Source organism: Artemia sp. Qi Xiang Cuo, chromosome 14 (genome assembly GCF_049724085.1).
Source record: "Artemia sp. Qi Xiang Cuo chromosome 14, ASM4972408v1, whole genome shotgun sequence".
In the NCBI taxonomy this organism is placed as follows: domain Eukaryota; kingdom Metazoa; phylum Arthropoda; class Branchiopoda; order Anostraca; family Artemiidae; genus Artemia; species Artemia sp. Qi Xiang Cuo.
Window position 1 is genome coordinate 2,814,109 of NC_142807.1, and position 19,210 is coordinate 2,833,318.

General features: G+C 35.7%; 1 protein-coding gene across 1 annotated transcript in view; it reads right to left on the bottom strand.

The window, feature by feature from the left end:
* mei-9 (DNA repair endonuclease XPF mei-9) overlaps nt 1-19,210 on the bottom strand; it is a 119,345-nt gene that overhangs the window by 65,996 nt on the left and 34,139 nt on the right. The window contains exons 7-13 of the mRNA XM_089099794.1: nt 17,813-17,936; nt 12,833-12,869; nt 9,637-9,785; nt 6,205-6,291; nt 3,223-3,507; nt 829-1,065; nt 174-494 (exon numbers count right to left, since the gene is read on the bottom strand). Of these exons, the coding sequence (XP_088955920.1) occupies nt 174-494; nt 829-1,065; nt 3,223-3,507; nt 6,205-6,291; nt 9,637-9,785; nt 12,833-12,869; nt 17,813-17,936 (1,240 nt within the window). The remainder of the gene's footprint in view (nt 1-173; nt 495-828; nt 1,066-3,222; nt 3,508-6,204; nt 6,292-9,636; nt 9,786-12,832; nt 12,870-17,812; nt 17,937-19,210) is intronic.

The following is a 19,210-nucleotide window of genomic DNA, read 5'->3' on the forward strand; positions in this document are numbered from 1 at the left end:
TTGACAACTTTGTAGGAGTACATGCAATGTTGTCAATGTAGGAATATACACAAATAATAATACTTCAAAATTTAATTCGTTTTACCATTTTGGCATTTCTCTTTTTAGGAATTACTCCAAGGTTACAAATATATTTCTTTGGAATAAATGTAGGTATAAAAAAAAAATCATACCTTCAATTCTTCAAATATCTCAGCCGTCGCGTAAGGACTAGGAGACCAAATAATTTTCAACTTCGGAAAATGCAACGTCAACAGTTGCAACCGAGCCGTAACATCCTGTGTCTTATAGCTGGAATCGCTTGAAAAAAAATACTGTCCTCTCAGCGCGAAAGGCTTGCCATGCTCAAACTCAATCAGGAGAATTGGCTTACTATAATATCTGCACATTGCCTGCGCTTGATTATAAAGTCGCCCAGACTGAAGAGACCCTATTAAGTCACTAAGACTCTTTCTTTCGACACAAATATCGGGCGTCAGAATATAATCTCCTATCTGAAAAATAAGATTAAAATAAATACAATATTGCTTTATTATTAATACATATTCCTCTCTCTCTCTCTCTTTCTGTTCCTCTTTCTTTATCTCTCTAGTCGGCACACTCTTTCAATTCCCATCTCTCTCTCTCTCTCTCTATTTTCCTCACTCCCCCTATTCATCTCTCTGTCTATTCCTATTTCTCCCAGTCTCTATTCCTCTTCCTCTCTCTCTATTCCTCTTTATCTCCCTCTATCTTCTTCTCTCCCTTTCTCTATTCCCGTCACTCTAATTCGCTTTCACAATGATATTTAAACTAATCGACAAATTTAATAAAGAAAAATTAACGTACCTCTATGGTTATTGGATAAATATCGATTCCTCGGCGATGTATCAAAGCAGGAAGCTCGCTTCGGAACTCTCGCATATCAACTACAACCAAAGGCTGCTCGGTAGCTTCTGAGCCTCCTCCTTGACGAGTTGCAGCACTACTACTCCAGCCAAGCTGCTCACTGGCTTTCCTTGGATCTCGCATGAGATCTTGGTTCAACTCTGTTCTCCCTTCTCTTTCTTCCGGCACTACCATTGTCTTTGAAAAATAAAAATAGGTTAATTTACGCCATTAGGTTAACCAAAGTTCTGTAACAGAGGAGGAGCATAATGTAAAAAAGCTACCTTTTTACGAAAGCAATAAGATATATATGAATAAAATCACATTAATACCTAATACATGAAGTCTGAAATAGAAGAACTATTTACTGTATATTAAATACAATAGGTACTACTTATTGTTTATAACCAGAGGGATATTCAGCCAGAGTCTACAGTATAAAAGCTGGATTAGGGATGCATAGTCTATATCAGAAAGGACTATCTGAAATTGTTCTGCCAAGCTTCCTTTTTCCGAGCCATGTTTCTGCTTTCGAATGGAAAGCTCGATTCAAGTAGGCAAGCTAGGAAGCAGCAGTTTGGAATTCAACTTAAACTAAAATCTTAGAGTTTTCAAGATCCGTGATGATTCCACGGTCCCATCACCAAAATATTTTTCTAGAATCTTAAGTAGGAAAATTTAGAGCTCCAAAAAAGGGCCATTTTCTCATGGTCAAAAATTGCTGTCATCTATCTTATAAGCCGTTTTTGTTGGGTCAAATTTGCTATTTTATGATTGGGATTCAGGCAGAGAAATGTCATCACAAATGCCTCCTAAATTTCAATAGCCCTCTTCTTGTTAAATAGATTGGAGGCTTCCTAGACTTGTCAGAAAGTTAGCCCACGACAAAAAAAAATTGACTTTTAAAGAAAAAGATGTACAACCCTATTTCTAACAACAATCAATACTCCTTGAAGGACTGACGAATTTACGTTATCCGTTTATTTGTACAAAAATTTGTTATGAAACATCTAAGATGCGGGCTATGATGTAAGATCTGAAACATCTATGACTGGGCTATGAAATATCTATGATTTGATCCGTTATGCACCTTTTGAACCAGAGCCAGCCAACTGCTTATTATCTTTGGAATCAAGAGCCAAAGAAAGCCAATGGCCGCCGTTCATAACCCACTCCACCTACACCTAGTTTTTTTTAACATAAAGGTATTTTAACCTTGTTTGGAGCGACATCATGCAAGATTCTTTAATATGTATGTGAGTAGGGAGCCAAAATGGGTCCAAGGTCTCTCTAAGAACCCCCTTAAGCCTTGTTGATAACGCTTTATGTTGTATTGAGCCAAAGTGACGTAGCTTTAGCCTGTACATGCTGAAGTTTTCGAAACAGCAGCAGATTGTTGAGCAGATTTTATGCTCTGAGACAAAGTAATATAGCATTAGCTGGTATACCTGGTGCATTTAAAAACTAAGAAATAAAGAAATAGAGATTCAAGATAGGCTTCTAGAATATATATATGTATATATGTATATATATATATATATATATATATATATATATATATATATATATATATATATATATATATATATATATATATATATATATATATATATATATATATATATATATATATATATATATATATATATATATATATACCATATTTGTTCATAAATATATTTGTATGTATGCCACTTTGCCCTGGCTTGGTATTCGGCTAACAGTCAGTGGCGTGCATTTTCTCTTCATTTTTCTTTTTAAAGTATGCATTTTTTTTGGGGGGGGGGGGGGCGGGGGTCTTATGTTATCTCTCTTTCATTTTTCTCCCTACATTACCAGTCGTAGAGTCTTGTAAGAGGGGGGGGGATGGGTTATATAAAAATTTAGCTTTCAAGAAACTCTTAAATCACATTTTCAAGAAACAAAGGTTTTAGTTTAAAGTAGGCATTTACAAAAAAACTTGATTTCATATTCTTTTTCAGGGCATACCAAAGGTTTCATAAAAAAGAACGTCACTTTCATGAATACTTACATTTTAAACAGCCTTATCTTTTTCTACAAAAACATTAGACAGTGGTACAAACTAAAGGGTTTTGTCATTTATAGTTAATAAGCAGTGGCGGATCCAGAGGGGGGCGAAGGGGGGCACGCTCCCCCCCTAGCGTAGTTTAAAGTAGTGTAATTTTCTTAATTAACTCAAGTTTCGTTAATTAAACTTGCTCCTAACGCAATAATATATATATATATATATATATATATATATATATATATATATATATATATATATATATATATATATATAGTTGATAGAATATAAAAGGGTTAAATAAATATGAAAAAAAGTAAGCAACAAACCGCTTTTTCTTTTATAAGCATTTCGTAAGCCTCTTTTTCTCTTCTTAGTGTGGTCAGATAGCTTTGCTCCTCTGAAGACCCATTGTATATCATGAAGTAGACCCGGACGGGTATTTCACAATTTGTGGCTTGATAAACTTCCACTTTGCGCACAAACGACAGATCAGCATCGTACATAATTATAGTATCGGGTTTATAGGTATAGAGAAGTTTGGTCAAAGCAAATGGATCCGCTATTACTTGAAGGGGATGAACTATGAGCCTTGGGTTCACTACTGTATCTTCCTGCAGAATAAAGGAAATAAGTGAAAGATTTTTTTTTAATGAAAACAATAATCTCTATCTATTTCAATCTGTATTTTCCCGTCTCTGTCTTTCAAATAACTGAAAATTAAGTGAATAAGTGACAGATAAATAAAAAAAAAAGATAGCATAGATAAGACATACAATTGAAATTTCTTCCTTTTTAGTCTGCTAATACAGTTTCGTGTTTGATCCACTTCAGACTTGGCACGGCCCATCTAAAAAATAATTAAAAGCCGTTTCCTTGTGCAGGAATACACGCCGAAGGTTAAAGTTTGAAGCCCCTATCCCTCAGAATTTAGGTTAATAGATGAAAGGTAGATGTCATAAGAAATCCAATAGCCTATAATGGTTCTGTAGTATTTCTAAAAGAAACGAGTACACAAAAATATCAGTCAGTTGGCCCACTAACAATAAAATCAAAAGAAATCCCCTGACTTTTTTTTCACTAGATATAAAGTATTAGATTATCCTCCTATTGTTAAGTTTAAATATCTTCGCCTCAATATCCTCAGTGGTTAGAGGTTTAGACTAAAGGAGACAATCTGGGTGCTGCAACGGACATTGTTGACGCCGAAGCCTTTTTGAACTTTAAAATTCAATTCTTCAAATATGCCCTTCACATTTTCAAGTTTTATTAGTTATAATTAAAACATAGCTGATATCAAATCATTTTAACTGAATTTACTTCAAACCTGTAAACAGAATGCAGATACTGACCCTGAATGAGCTTCAAATAGCCTGCAAAAAAAAGTAGGTTCAAAGCTTTGAAAATAATGTTTCGCTAACATAAGTCAATAACAACCAAAAATTCTAAAGAGGAAAATTTTTTTAGCAGTAGTCTATAACCTCCACTACCATTCTAGAACATACTTGCCCTTTACTAAAGGCCCTGACTTCTAGTCTTCTATTCAGGCCTTTGCTAGTTTTCTATTACTACCCCTTCCACACTAAGTGGTTAGGGAAAACAGTTTTTTGGCCCTTTTCTAGGTCTTTGTTGGTCCCCGTTTAGGGAGGAACCAATATTTTGTTCTAATCTTCCTTATGCATCAGGTTTCCCTTAGAAAAATGTCTTAAGAGACATTTTTGAGCCGATCAGAGACAAAAGTCTTACACCCTTTTTCCGGCTCCATTTGTTTCGTTTTTTTCTTCAGTGGAGGGGGGCGTGCCTCAAAACCATTTTTCAGGGCAAAAATATTTTTGTACCGTTGCCAAGCCGCTACCCCTCCCTTCCACAAAGGACTATGTCATCTTTCTAATACAGAGAACGACCCTAAAAGTCCCAAGCCATTGGACACGCAAGATAAAACACTCCCTCTCTATTTCCAATATGATGACCATCTGTAAACACTTCGCAATTTGCATAATTTACAGTCCTTTACCCAGGAGTTACGGGTATCTCGTCATTCTCACATGCATATTTATTGGACCTTTCGACAATTCTGAGCAAAACGACTGTCTCAAATTTTGATGATGTGTCTCGGTTGGTTACAGGGGACGGTATATAAAAGGGGGTGGGAGAGGGGCTGGTTAACGTCCAATAATTTTCTACTCTTAAGAACAGCACTAGAACTTTCAATTTCCAATCGAATAACTACACTTTAAATTTCTACAACCATCCTTTCGATACAAAGAAGCCAGAGGGAAAATCCAACCAAGTCAATAAAGACGAAGAGGAAAAAATACATGGAAAGCACACGGCTCTTTACTTCGAGCTGTCTCTGACAGTGTAGATTCATAAAATTGCGGGTCTTTCCTTAAATCTCATGTCATCTAAACTAGCCATTAGCAACGTTGTTTAATTATCTTTTAAGCAAATTTTGGTACTTGTATTATATACCCCCTACCGCTCAAGTTGTTCATGTATTGACGCATTGTAAACCGGTTTCTTTCGCTAGTTTATTTCAACTTAGCGTGAGAAAAGACAAAGAGAAGTCACATAGACAAAATAGATGGGAAACATATAATTTGGGCTATATATTCACACAATAGGGGGTGTGGGTACAAAGTATATGGACAGTGTGAAGTCAGAAAACAATTCTTACATCTTAATATCAGAATAATTGTAGCTAGCATATTTTGCATGCAGACCCGCTGTGTTTATCTCTCTCCCCCCCCCCCCAATGTGCAAATATATAGCCCTAATTTGTTTCTAAAGTATTATATTTTTATCAAAGTTAGGTATATTTTTATTAGGATTAACCTAACTCCACTTCTTGAGCGGTAGGGGGTATATTATACAAGTACCCAAATTTTTAATCTAAAGTCAAAGATCCTATGTTTCAGTGGGATTTGAACTATGCCCCGATAGCAGGAAGTTAATGGCCAGCAGTTTCTTAGCAATATTCAATCCTTTTGCCTCGTTTAAGTGTCTAATCCCTCTTTTCTTCTTTTCTTTTTATCATGATGCTCTTGCACGCATGATTTTAGAGTCTTCTTGTAGTCTTCTCGTAATGTCTGTAAGATAATTCGGTTTAAATTTTTTAAGATGTTCATTTTAAAGTTTCTAATTTAAAGTATGTCTAAATTAATTAAATAGATTATTTAAATTACAATTACATCAAGAATTAAAAACATGGTAAAGGTTGAAGGAGGGGGGGGTCGCAAAGTCAAAGCGTTGCGCATACAACCGAGGTTTCCATTGAGTTTCCCAAACCTGAATCAAAAGGGGCGACAAACCTTTTCGTTGTTTTTATTCGACTGTTTCTTGAGAAAAACCTTCTTGAATAGCCGCATAAGCAAATTCCTTGCTCCAACATCCAAGAACTGAAAAAGAATACAACAATTCAGTACACGGACCTACACTATACACTGGTTAAAACACACACAAAAACAACATAGGAAAAAGCGGCTCGGAAGACACTTGAAGGACATGGAAAAAATTACAAGGCGGAAGTGACTGCTAATAATATAAAGTCGAGAGGAGTAAAAAAAATAACCTAGAGATAATATACAAAAGAACTCTTAATGACGCCTTCTTTCCTGGGCTTAAAATCAACTTCGTTTGCTTATTTATTATATTTAGTATAGTAGAGGAACGGCTTCCATCCTGGGGTTATAATCAGCTTAATTGATTGAGCTAATATTAATTAACTGTAAGCAAATTCAAGGATATAAAGTGGCATTAAGCATATTTATGCGATAGAATTCAGTATATTGATTACAATGAAGTTGCATCAAAGTCTAGAACCCATCAAATGAAGCTGGAGTACCCCGAGGTTCCATTTCGGGCCCTCTCTTGTCCATAATTTATATTAATGATATTAGTAGTTCAGTTGCACACCTAGGGCTAACTGTTCACTTCATTCTGCTTCAACAAAAGGACTCTGCCTTCCATTTATTTTGTTTTTGTTATTCTTACCTAAATGGTTATTTGAATAACCAATTCCTATTTGAATACTTTCAAATCCCTTAATTTCTGCTTCAGAAGCGGTAAAATAAGGCGCTTCGTATTTTAAAAAGTCATCTGTCTTCTACTCCGTCTTTCCCAGGAAAGCCTTCTTCAAACGTTGTATTGTTCATTGAATATGTTCCCTGTTGAACTGGCAGATACCTTCAATTCGATTTTATTTAGAGTTAAGCATGATCTTCTATAATTGTCCGGTTACTTCTTTTCTTTGATTTGTACCCAATTACTGCACGATCTTCTCACCTATCTCATAATAGATGCAAACTATGCCAGCCGTCAGTAGTAAAGATATATCATTACTACTGCCGTTGATAGTTTCAGAGATGTTCCGTTTTTCTCTACAAAATTGTGTGGCTGTTCCATGGAATTTTTATGAATCAACTTTTGATTTTGATCTTTCAGTTTATATTTTAAAAAAGATGATACCTATTAGATAATAACTGATTACTTTTAATTTTCTTCATCTCTCGCGGGTCTTGCTGCCACTCTTTTTTGTCCTGTTGTTATTTGGATTGTTTTATATGTGCTTTTTTTCTGGTGGATGTTTGCCGTTCATTTTTTTTTCACCTAATTCTTGTTTGTCAAGTTTTTATTTCGAGTGAAAATCCGTTTATTTGGTTTTTTACTAATTTGTTTACCCCAGCATAACATTCTTGCCTCTCTCCCAGATACTTGCAACTATTTATTCATGATTATATTTAATCTGTAACAAATGAAGCTGGAACAAGCATACAAAAAGCATATAAGAAAATATTCTCTCACCAATCTAGGGTAGATGCCTAGTGTCTTATCAAAATTGGGTCTGCCAACTACCTAGGTTTAACATCTAGTGTTATACCAAAATTGTGTCTCTCGCCTACCTTAGTAAAGGGAAACACAATAAGCCAAAGAAACGCAAATTATAATTCTATACAGAATCACTTCCTGAGAAGCTAATGGCATTATTTACATCAAATTTTTCACATTTATTTGGCCCAGTCTGCCAGTTTTCCAAAGAAGACTTGCGCAAAGGCAAATTTTGCCTTAAAGCCTGTAAACCTATCAAACTGCAAACCCAGTTGTTGTCACTTGATCATTGATTTCCAAAGGAGTTGGAAAAAAAGTTGGGGAGAGGGAATTGAGGGGATGAGGACTAATTATGAAAATCGTTCATCATTGTCCTAAGCCAGCTGAGGCCATTGCATTTGCACCCGACCATTCTTCACCTTAGTCTATTCAGAGCTTCACTCGTACTCCCTCCCATAAATTTTACGCCTCCCTCTCTCAACTCCTCAATTCCTCTTTTAAACAACTTCTTCCCATTCCATTTAAGCACGTCCTCTTTTCCTTCGCCACCACCTTCATTGCCAAAAAGCATAATTTTTGGCTTCGTCTGCAGAACATGATTCAATCTCAGAATTTTGTCCATTGCAGAGCTAGACACCGGGGATTAACCCACATTTTATTTTAAATACAGTCACTAAAACGTGTACCATTATCTTTAGACATTTTTTCGCAGACACCTATCATATTTTCTCAAACTTTCAGCTCACATTTCACAATGAACCAACTAGTAACCTCACTTTCTACCTTACCCATTGCAATATTATTCTCGTGCATAGCACTAATCACTTTAATATACTTATCTGGTATACATTCAAGAATGGAGCCTTCCCTAAGCTTTTCTATAAGTTGAATGGAATACCCATTTGTAATCTATGAGACTCCGGACTAATGATTCATAATTCTAATGATTCAGACGCTTTCCAATTATTATTCTAATAGTGGAAAGCTGTTTTCCTAAAACCATGCTCTTCTTCTCTAAAAACTTAAGTTTGTGAAAGTTAAACTTAAGTTAGACTTAAGTTAAAAACTTAAGTCTCTAAAAACTTAAGTGGAAAGCCTCTATCCTTCCTAAAACCATGCTCTTTTTCTCTAAAAACTTAAGTTTGTGAAAGTTAAACTTAAGTTAGACTTAAGTTAAAAACTTAAGTCTCTAAAAACTTAAGTGGAAAGCCTCTATCCTTCCTAAAACCATGCTCTTCTTCTCTAAAAACTTAAGTTTGTGAAAGTTAAACTTAAGTTAGACTTAAGTTAAAAACTTAAGTCTCTAAAAACTTAAGTGGAAAGCCTCTATCCTTCCTAAAACCATGCTCTTTTTCTCTAAAAACTTAAGTTTGTGAAAGTTAAACTTAAGTTAGACTTAAGTTAAAAACTTAAGTCTCTAAAAACTTAAGTGGAAAGCCTCTACCCTTCCTAAAACCATGCTCTTTTTCTCTAAAAACTTTATCTACACCATCTTCAAGTCTAAAAAGTATCCTAATACTAAATAATTTGCTACCTACAGAAATCAATATACTAACTCTAAAATTACTGGAATCACTCTTGTCACCTTTCTTATAAAGAAGTTTAAAAGTTTTCCTAAAATCACCAGCTACTTCCCTTTTTTCAAGAATCATGTTCATAATCTTCAGTCATTTATCTTTAACTTCGCAACCACCATATTTCAGGACCACATTATCAGCACCTGAGGCCTTATTATATTTCAATCCTTTTAGAACTGTTTCTAACTTCCCCTCACAATGTAATTCTTCATTCAACTGAAAATTGACAGGCATTTCTATTATCTTCTATATATGATTCCCTAGGTGTTAAAGGCCAGGTTATTCTATATGTGACTAAATGAGACAAACCAAAAGCCTACAAATTCGAAAGTCTCTTACTTCTTTTATTTGATTGCAGGTTCTTTCGTTTTCAGCAACGATTAAAACTCTACAGCGCGCCTCCTCTCTTTTCTCCTTGTCTTCATTGTGCACCTCCTTCAGCACATCCCCAAGGGCAGTCCACTTGGGATTCTCTTCAAGTTCTGGCTCTAAATTAAGGAAAAAGAGAAGAGCGGATGAAGATATTGACGGACCCTCAACCATCATTATGTCACATAGATAATGGAATTTTATGAAACAGAATAAATCGATTCTGCAAGCGGAAAGAGAGAGCGCCTAAGGCGTAAAACCCTGACAGCAAGAAATGACCCCGAACTTCTTTTACTTAAACAGGAAGTTCAAAAGCCAAGGACAAATTTCACGAAGACAAGTCAAGCTGTTTCTACGAGGAAGGTGAACAAATCCGTAAAAAAAAACAGGCGACTAATATATAAACTAGCAAAAAGGCCTGTCACACGAGAAGCATAATAAAGAAAAATCACAGTAAGGTATTATCTTTTATGAGGAGCGGATAAAAAATTTTGATACCTTTCCCCATCGATATTCGAGCCCCCCTCCTCAAAAAAAAACTGAAAGCTTCAACTCGATCCACAAGCTGTGTAAAATAATAGGTATATTTACCAAAACTACACTTAAAATTTGACACCATTTAAACTAAAGCTATTGACTGCCTATAAAATAAGAAATACTCACTTGGCGTAAGGCTCCAGGTATTCATTCTATAATGTAACGTCATTGCTTTTAGAAGATTACTGATATCTAATACTGATTATATTGTGATTAGACAGATTGCAACAAGTAATTGCACTCAAGAGTTCTACCTTGGGTATCAAAGTTTTACCAAATTTGACTTAAAATATTACTGCAGCAAATTAATTTAGAGTTTTGTGAAATTCAACAAAACTGGATTAAATAACCATGAATTGGCTTAGATTAAAAAGTTTATGACACGTTGAAAGATTTTCAATTAGAATGATTAATAAATCCATATTTTATCATGATCCTCCTAAATCCTTTCAATTTGGTGACAGTCATGTTAGTCAGATAATAAATCCTGTTTAATTTTTTAATAGAACCAAATATGCTTATTCCCTGCAATAGCAGCAAGCTCAAATCACCACTTCAATATTGAGCAAAAATATAATGCAAGGATCTAAAAAAAAAATATTAAGCAGCAAGTGCTGCTTCAAGCTCAACACAATAAGATATAAAAACTGTCGAGCAAACTACAGAAAGGAATTGCCGAAGTGATATTTTCCTGAATTTACTTATACTACGTTCAAGCCACATCCAGGCTCATCGTGGCGCCCAGCAGACGACGACATATCTCCTTCCAGAGGTTTCGCTCGAGGGGGGCAGGCTTTATGATCTGCAGCCAGTGACGATCCCAACGACGGCCGTGTTTTCTGAACCCTCCAATTGATTCCAGATCGAACTTCACTGTCGCGAGCCACGTCTTCTTTTGGCCTCCTGTTTTCTTCTTAATTGCCAGTAGTGGCAGACATTTGAGGCATCTTTTGGTTATATGGTCACCTGGTTTGCGTATTGTGTGACCAAACCATCTCAGTCTCCTCTGCTTGACAATATCGGAGACAAATGGGCGATCTTCACATCTTCTCCTGACTTCTTCGTTCGAGATTCTATATGAGAGGTGGAGGCCCAGGATATAACGCAGGCTTTTGTGGTTGAAGGTATTCCAGATCAACACTTTGGCTGCTTTCAGTGACCACGTTTCACATCCATAGAGGAGAACAGAGAGAACCATAGCTTCATAAACTCAGAGCTTCGTCCGTGTCGGAATTTCGCTTTCGCTGGTTGTTTTCAAATTGATCTTTTCCCTTAGTTTCATATGGTATTTAGTTTCTAAGCTATCTTGACAGGGAAGAATAATTAGAAGGTGAAAGCCAATTTGAATACTTTTCCGTCCACGGGTTAGTTTACATCGTCTTGTAGTCAAGGAAGTCAGACGAAGCTGATTTAGAACATCTTCATCAGGAGTCGAGAAAAAAAATAGTACTTATAGCCCCTTTTCGTGAACTAATCAATTTTAGATGTCAAATATTTGATGGGACATGGATAGCAAACAGGATGAGCGTAATTGATCGTATTCTGGTTCGGCACCACCACACAGGGTAAGTCCTAATACATTCTCTATTTTTAAGATACATTAGTCCTAAGATGACTAATAAGTTCTAGTCATTTCACCACTTTGAATAAACAATGAAGTATGTTGTTTCACCAATATTCTTAAGTGATCCATTGGTAATCAAGTCAAAAATAACAAACTTGAGGAATAACCAGAATTATGAAATTTGCCACATGTATTACTATTAACAATATTCGATCTCAGCGTCGATCTCATAATGAACATTAGTGCTAATCTTTGCAGAAATGCAAGAGATTTTCATTAAATTCCAGCAATGATAATAACAATCAAAATTCCCACAGAAAATGTATTGCCAATATTTTGCAAAAGATTGCATCCATGGAAGATTTTACCGAGAAGACTGGACCACATAAACTGTGCAGATGAAAGATCACACCTGTGCAGATGAGCAGTGGCATGGAAATCAGCTGTTTTGTCATTTTGACCAATTTCTCTGACTTTCTGCCCTAATTCTGCCAAAGACTACGCTCATATTAAGTTGTGCACATGGAAGGTCATGCTCACTAAAGTTTCAGGAGCAACTTTATTCCCTAATACATGCTGTGACTAGGCCTCTACTCTGTTTTCCTGTTTTTTTTGCTGTTTTTTTTTGTGTGTGTTTTGAAGTTTTTGAAAATAAACTATTTCCCCTTAAAAAAAAAAAAAATTATTCGTATTCAAACAAAGTTTTTAGCTGGAGAATTGTTTTTAGCTTATTTTTATCTTATTTATCCTAACTTGTTTCATGCAGAAGAATCAATTAGCAAATAAAATATATTTTAGCAATTATTTTCACCCGTTTATTAGCTTATTTTTAGCAAGTTTATTCTTGGCTTATTTTCTCATTTATTTTAGCTTATTTTTAGCCAAAGCATCAGCTTGCAATTAACAACATATTCAGCCATACAATTATTTTCAGTAACTTTTTAGCTTTTAGCAAGAAAATTTTTTCACCATTGCTTTGCAAGATTACTTTTAGCTGATTTATTTTAGCTTATAATTAGCAAGAAAATCAGTAAATAAACCACAAACATAAAAGCAAGTACTTACCGTCTTGATCCGATTCACCAAAAACTCGAATTTTCGCCTGAAAATGCAGGAAATTGAAAATAGTTTTACGAAAATTTGAAAAAGCTCAATTCTCAAACAATATAGGAGCTTTAATTACTAAAAATAGAAAAAAAAACAAGAACCAAAGAATTTATTTTCGCCTGACGCTCCGAAGTCAAAATTTTATAAAAAATAGGATTAGTTTCAAACTAGTAATTCTTATGTACCATTGCTAGTGTGAACTTAAAAATAAAAATAAGGTTTTCAAAATTCACGAGGTTAACTACTACTACTACTAACGAGTGTTGTAAAATTACCGTAAAATAAAAACTCGGTAAGTAAAATTGGTAAAATAAGGTAAAATTGGTAAAAAAAAAAGATAAAACTGGTAAAATAAGGTAAAATGACGTATTCCCTAAGAAATACAAGGTAAAATTGGTGTTTTAGAGCTGCCCTGCAGCTACAAGACCAGTTGAGCATTTCTTTTTCAGCATCACTTACAGCTCTTAATGAAATTTTTTTATGATTCCGATTTTCCTGGGCTTAAAAAAAGTTAATGTCCCTTCATTTAGAGTTTCATCAACTTAATTATCTGTCTAGTTCATCCCTTTGGTAACATTGTGCCTAGGGTAATACCTCAGCGATGTAACAGTTTCTGATTTCGGACATCCATTTTGTAAGAAAAAAGAATAAATCAAATTTACCATTATTTAGGAGAAAATATTATTAGTCATTTTTTCTACATTTAAACCTATGAAATGTTACCCTAACACCCCTGCATATTTGAATAGCCATATTCAGCCACATTCCTCATATCATATAGCCTACATGTATTTTTTTCATTTATTTATAAAAGTACCAAATACAAGTAAAAAAGAGATTTGTAACACTTTGATGACTTGATTAATAAGCACTGGATCGTAATAGCGGAACAGTCACTTTCAGTCATTAAAACTTTCTTCAACAGAGGGTGGGGGGGGGGGGTCGCAGTTTTGAAAAAAATATTTTTTTTGGGGGGGGGGGTATTGTATTTGAAAATGTTTGTTTTTATATTGTCATTGAAAAAACAAATTTCCCCGCCCTACATATTGAAAAAATGTATTTGCTTGTAAATCTAGCTTCCCTCCTTCGGACTTAGATTCTGATTTAGGTAACCGTGCCTGTTCCGAAGCTCCTCCCCCCCCCCAAATAAAAGTCTTGAATATAGCCCTGAGGATTATATATCAATTTCTACTTCCACCCTCCCATCGTTTCTCACTTAGAGCTAATATTAGAAAAGGGCACTGGAACTTTCAATTTCCAATTGTCTGAGCCCCCTCCAAATCTTATTTGACCACCCCTTCTACATGGAATGCCTCTGGGAAAAAAATAAATTAACAAATACTAATACATTGAGCCCTTATGGGTCTTTACTATAGGTAATGCAATATGATTGTTCCTGACTCAAACAGGAGAGTAGAAATTTCCATTTCCCTTCTAATGAAAATCCACAATTATCAAAGGGAAAAATAGGAGGGAGTTTTACGTGTGGGAGGCGAAATATTCCGTGGGGGGTATTTTCCGGGGGGGGGGAACCTCGGCTCCTGGGAAAAGGCGGCATGAATACAAGATTTCTCTCAGATGTGAAATTTATTAATAAAAACGAGGATATTGATTCTTCTTTAGCCCTCCACATTGTTGAGAATTCAGATCGTGTAGTTCTTTTTGATGAGGCAACTTTAATATTTGAAGTAAATGGCTTCCTACGTTCTTTTAGGAAGGCAATTGAAATTAGACAAAAAATGCATAAATAGAGACCTTGCTTTAAATAGAGATACTGGAGATATTTCTGTAAACCCAACTTACAATTATAGGATTCAAATAAAATTTTTCTCCAGTTTAAATTAAGATCATCTGTCCACACTTAAAATAAAAATTAGGTCAGTAGACAAGCTAAGTCAATCACTAAGCAGAGAATTCTTGCCCAGTATAATTGGTGAATAGTCTTTCATTTATTCTGGCTTATTTTTTAGTTTGTTTGATTGAGTCTTTCTTCTGCTCAGTTATAGCTAATTCAAAAGGTTAGTTCTCCTTTTTTTTGAGCACTATAGACATCTGGGCGGAAGTTCCTGACGAAATATCTGCCTCTGTCATTTTCGCTACTTTTTTGTCCGCTGGCTCACATTATTGTCAATTTTCTCGGCTATTCAATTTTAGTAATTTTTTCTTGTTTGACATATGTCAATCCTGCTTGTAGCCATTATCTGTCATTAACAATTCACAGAATTAATGTAATTTTATTTCAGCTAATATTTCACCATTTTAAATTATAATCCCCTGTGCTATAACACACTTTATCGTTCGGATAACAAGAGACTTAAGTTAGACAGCCGGCCTTTTAAACCGGGGAACACAGCAATACACAAAACAAAATCATATTCAATCCTATTTCTGCCAGCCTCTTCGCGCTTTTTGGCTCTGACAATTGCAAGGCATCGTAAAATATTTCAGTAAAATACGTAAGTTACCGGTAAAATACGCAGGAAACCTGTAAAATAGGTAAAATAGGTAAATTAAATAGAATGGGTAAAATGCGAATTTTACATGGTTCCGTAAAATTACGGTAAAATACCCAATTTTACCAGTTACAACACTACTACTAATAACTCACCGCAAAACCAAGTCACCTGAGGCCAACACAGCTACGCACGCACCTCCTCCATCCCAATCTATTCAAAGCCTCCCGGTTTGCAACCCTTCCCCCAAAAAGTTACCATTTCCTTTAAGCTCCTTCTCACGACATACTCCCATCCCATTCGGGGACAATGTGCTTTTCGTTTGGCTCTAGACAGTTGGCAAACAAGGACAATCTTTGGCAATTCATCGTCCTTCACCCGCAGAACACGTCCTAGGCATCTCAATCTTTCTCTCCTTATAGCTGTAAAAAGCGGGATTGAACCACGTTTTTCGTACAGCTTACTTTTTGAGATATGGTCAGTCAGCTGGGTACCCAAAACAATTGGCTGGAAATTTCTATAAAAAACATCAAGAAAATCTTCCTCCGTTTTTCGGAGCACCCACGCTTCAGAACAATACTTGGTTACTGTCATCACTCTATCTTCCAATATTCTAATCTTGGTTCGCAGACTTATCTTCCAATTCTTCAAAACTTTTTCAACTTAAAAAAAAAACCCTGGGCCTTGACTATTCTACTTTTAACATCTTCACTGCACCCGCCGGCTTTAGTAATAATATTACCTAGGTAAGTGAATCTGCTATAAACAAAATAATGTAAATAAAATAAACTGTAAATTTCTATAGAAAATATTTTTAAGTTGGTAAAAAAATTTTTTGACAGATTTAAAGCTTGTTCTGTCTTTGTCAGAGATACAACGTATCTAGCATAAAATATACATAGATATATTTTATTTTTTAAAGCCAATAAATTGTAGGCATATACAAATAAGTGAATTGATGTATGTATGTCACAGGGTAATAAGACCCAACAAAACTAGGATTTTGATCCAAATCTGAGATATTCCATTAAATCACTAAATTTTTTCATTATGCTCTGACGTTTTTTGTTATTTTTTTTGGTTTTGTTTTTTTCTTTTTTTTTCACCGCAACATTTTTGTGATTGACGAGTTAATCCCAAGAAATGCACACTCATATTGTTAACCAAATTCGAACGACAGTAAAAATTACGGACATGCATCACCATTAAAGTTCTTTCAGAGAGATAGAGGATATTTACCGACAGATATAGAAATTGGAAATGTGTCAATAAGGGTTGAGGCTTGTGCACCAACCTCTTCACTACGAAACACGGCACACAATATTCTAATTTCCTAAAAAAAAATATTGAAGAAAGATTTTATAAGAAATCCTCACCTGAAACACTTTTTCATAAGCAAAAAAATTGGGCCTTTAGCTAGGAGCCAAAAAAGGTCCACAGATTGGTTCGTAAAATTTTTTTTAATTTCGGGTTATTAGATGATCAAGGTTTCACCATCAATGCTAGTGTTATTAATAATTATTTTGTGGCCGATTCTCAAACAAACCCTCACTTTCTCTACTTTCTGATAACATCACAGCTGAAAACGTACAAGACTTTAGAAAAAACTTCAGGATATTGATCCCAGGAACTCAAGCTATACCCTTGAGATCACACTAAATTGGATCAAAGAGTGTGGAGATATAAATAGCTTCTCGCTAGCAGCGATTTTTGACCAGTGTCATGGCACGGCACGACACTGCCGTGCCATGGCAGTGTCAGTGTAACGGCACCTTTCCACGCATTTCTAAAAGTGTTTTTATATCTCCAATTCCTAAAATATATATCTAATGTGGCCTAAAGGCATTAGTTCTATGAGAACGCCCACTTCTCTTGGGTTTTGAAACTTTTTTTACACGAACAGTGATTAGTTTAAGAAATATTTATTGTTCTCTCACATGAACACATGTCCATTTGGCATCCGCGTGTCACCAAAAATCAGACATCTACGATTGACTCATTTTACTAATGTAAGGTCAACCGTAACCATGGAAAGGGGGTCGGGTTGAATCCTCCTCCCCCGAAATTTTATCCGAATCGTAAGAAGGATTCTTTATTCGTTTTTATAGAAAAAAATGTGCCTCCCCCCAACCCCCGAACAAAATGCTAGACATGGCCTTGCACTAATGACACATTGAGTGGTAAATACCCTTGCATCGTATTTATGAATCGTAAGTAGAAGAGAGGGGTCCCTCAGAAGCCCGCTCCCCAAGAAAAAATTTATACCTAAAATAAACTATTTCCCTCTCTCCCTCAAAAGTCCTCCAGAAACTACTTTAATAAGAGAAATTAACGGGACAAGCCACTTTCCGCACGAACTTTATTTAATATTTAAAGACAATGGTTGAGCTAGGTGACTGAAATTTGTAACTTATTTTTAGTCAAGTCATAATAGTCACTTTCAGATATCTATACTTATAAGTAAATGAAGAGTGAAATGATTTACCTGTAAGTATAGAGTATCAAAAGACGGTAGAAGTAACCAACCAGAATTTCGAATTGCATTTTCCGCCTTGCGCAATGAACTGACAATATTGTAAAAGGTAATACAGTCATACTGCGTCAACGATCTGTAACAAATTTAAATCTTCAATTTAATCGTAAGCAATGGTACAAAAATAAACGAAAACACAAATGAACGGAATCTTGTATTAAATAGTTTAAAAATGTAAATAAATTTCCAATAGTAATTGTTCTTGTGGTAAGCCATGACTGCCGCCAGATATTGGCTCAAAAATGGGTCTACACCACTTACTGGAGGGGAAGCCTTGTTAGCGCCTATTATTATAATAGAATGCTCGCGGTCATCACTACTATTCTGTAAATATAGAGTATGTTAGTACCCTTTTACGGTATATCCTGCTCCAGGGTATGGTAACGTGATCGAACGGTCAAACAGTCAAACTCTAGGCCAAGGATGCTCTCAACCTGGGTCACCACTTGACCGTTTGACCGTTCGATGACATTACCACTAAAATCTCTAACTATCTCTTTGAAGGGTAAACGGACCCCCCTGTCGATATGACGGTATTTCTCGCAACTCTTTTTTTCAATGTCACTTCCTGTTTCTCCCGACAAATTGCTGCGTCTCAATTAGCCTGTTATTTTTGCACACTAATTAGTTGCGCGATATATTGATTCATAAAAATTTTATTATTGGCGTCTCTTCGAAAACGCCGAATTCTTTTACTACCAGTTTTACAGAGAGGACCTTTGTTTCTGCCACCACTGTTATTGTGGTATGGTCCGACTGTCACCAGTGTTTTAGTGGTAAGCCAAGACTGCCACCAGATATTGGCACAAAAACGGTACTACACCACTTACTGGAGGGGAAGCCTCGCTGGCGCCAAATACTGCAATGGAATGCCCGAGCTTACCACTATTGTTCCGTAAATATACAGTATGTTAGTACCCTTTTTACAGTATACCTTGCTCCAGGGTATGGTAACGTGATCGAACGGTCAAACGGTCAAACTCTAGGCCAAGGATGCACCCAACCTGGGTCACCATTAAAATCTCTAACTATCTCCTTGGAGGGTAAACGGACCCACCTGTCCGTTACCGTCATACCGTCATGATAATGACGGTATCTCTCGTAACTCTTTTCCTACCCTATCTGGATTCCTGAAAAAACGGTCTACACAGCTGTAGCAAATAGCTTACTTGTAATCTTCCGAAAAACTGCACAAAAACGCATATATAAATCCCCACATGGGGTGTCAAAGTTGAATCTCAATACAGACTAAAAGATTAAATCTTGGCACTTGGGGTGTGGCTCAGTGTGATGCGGGCCAATCAAATGCATCAGGTCCCTCAATTGAATTTGCCCTACACATATTTTCAG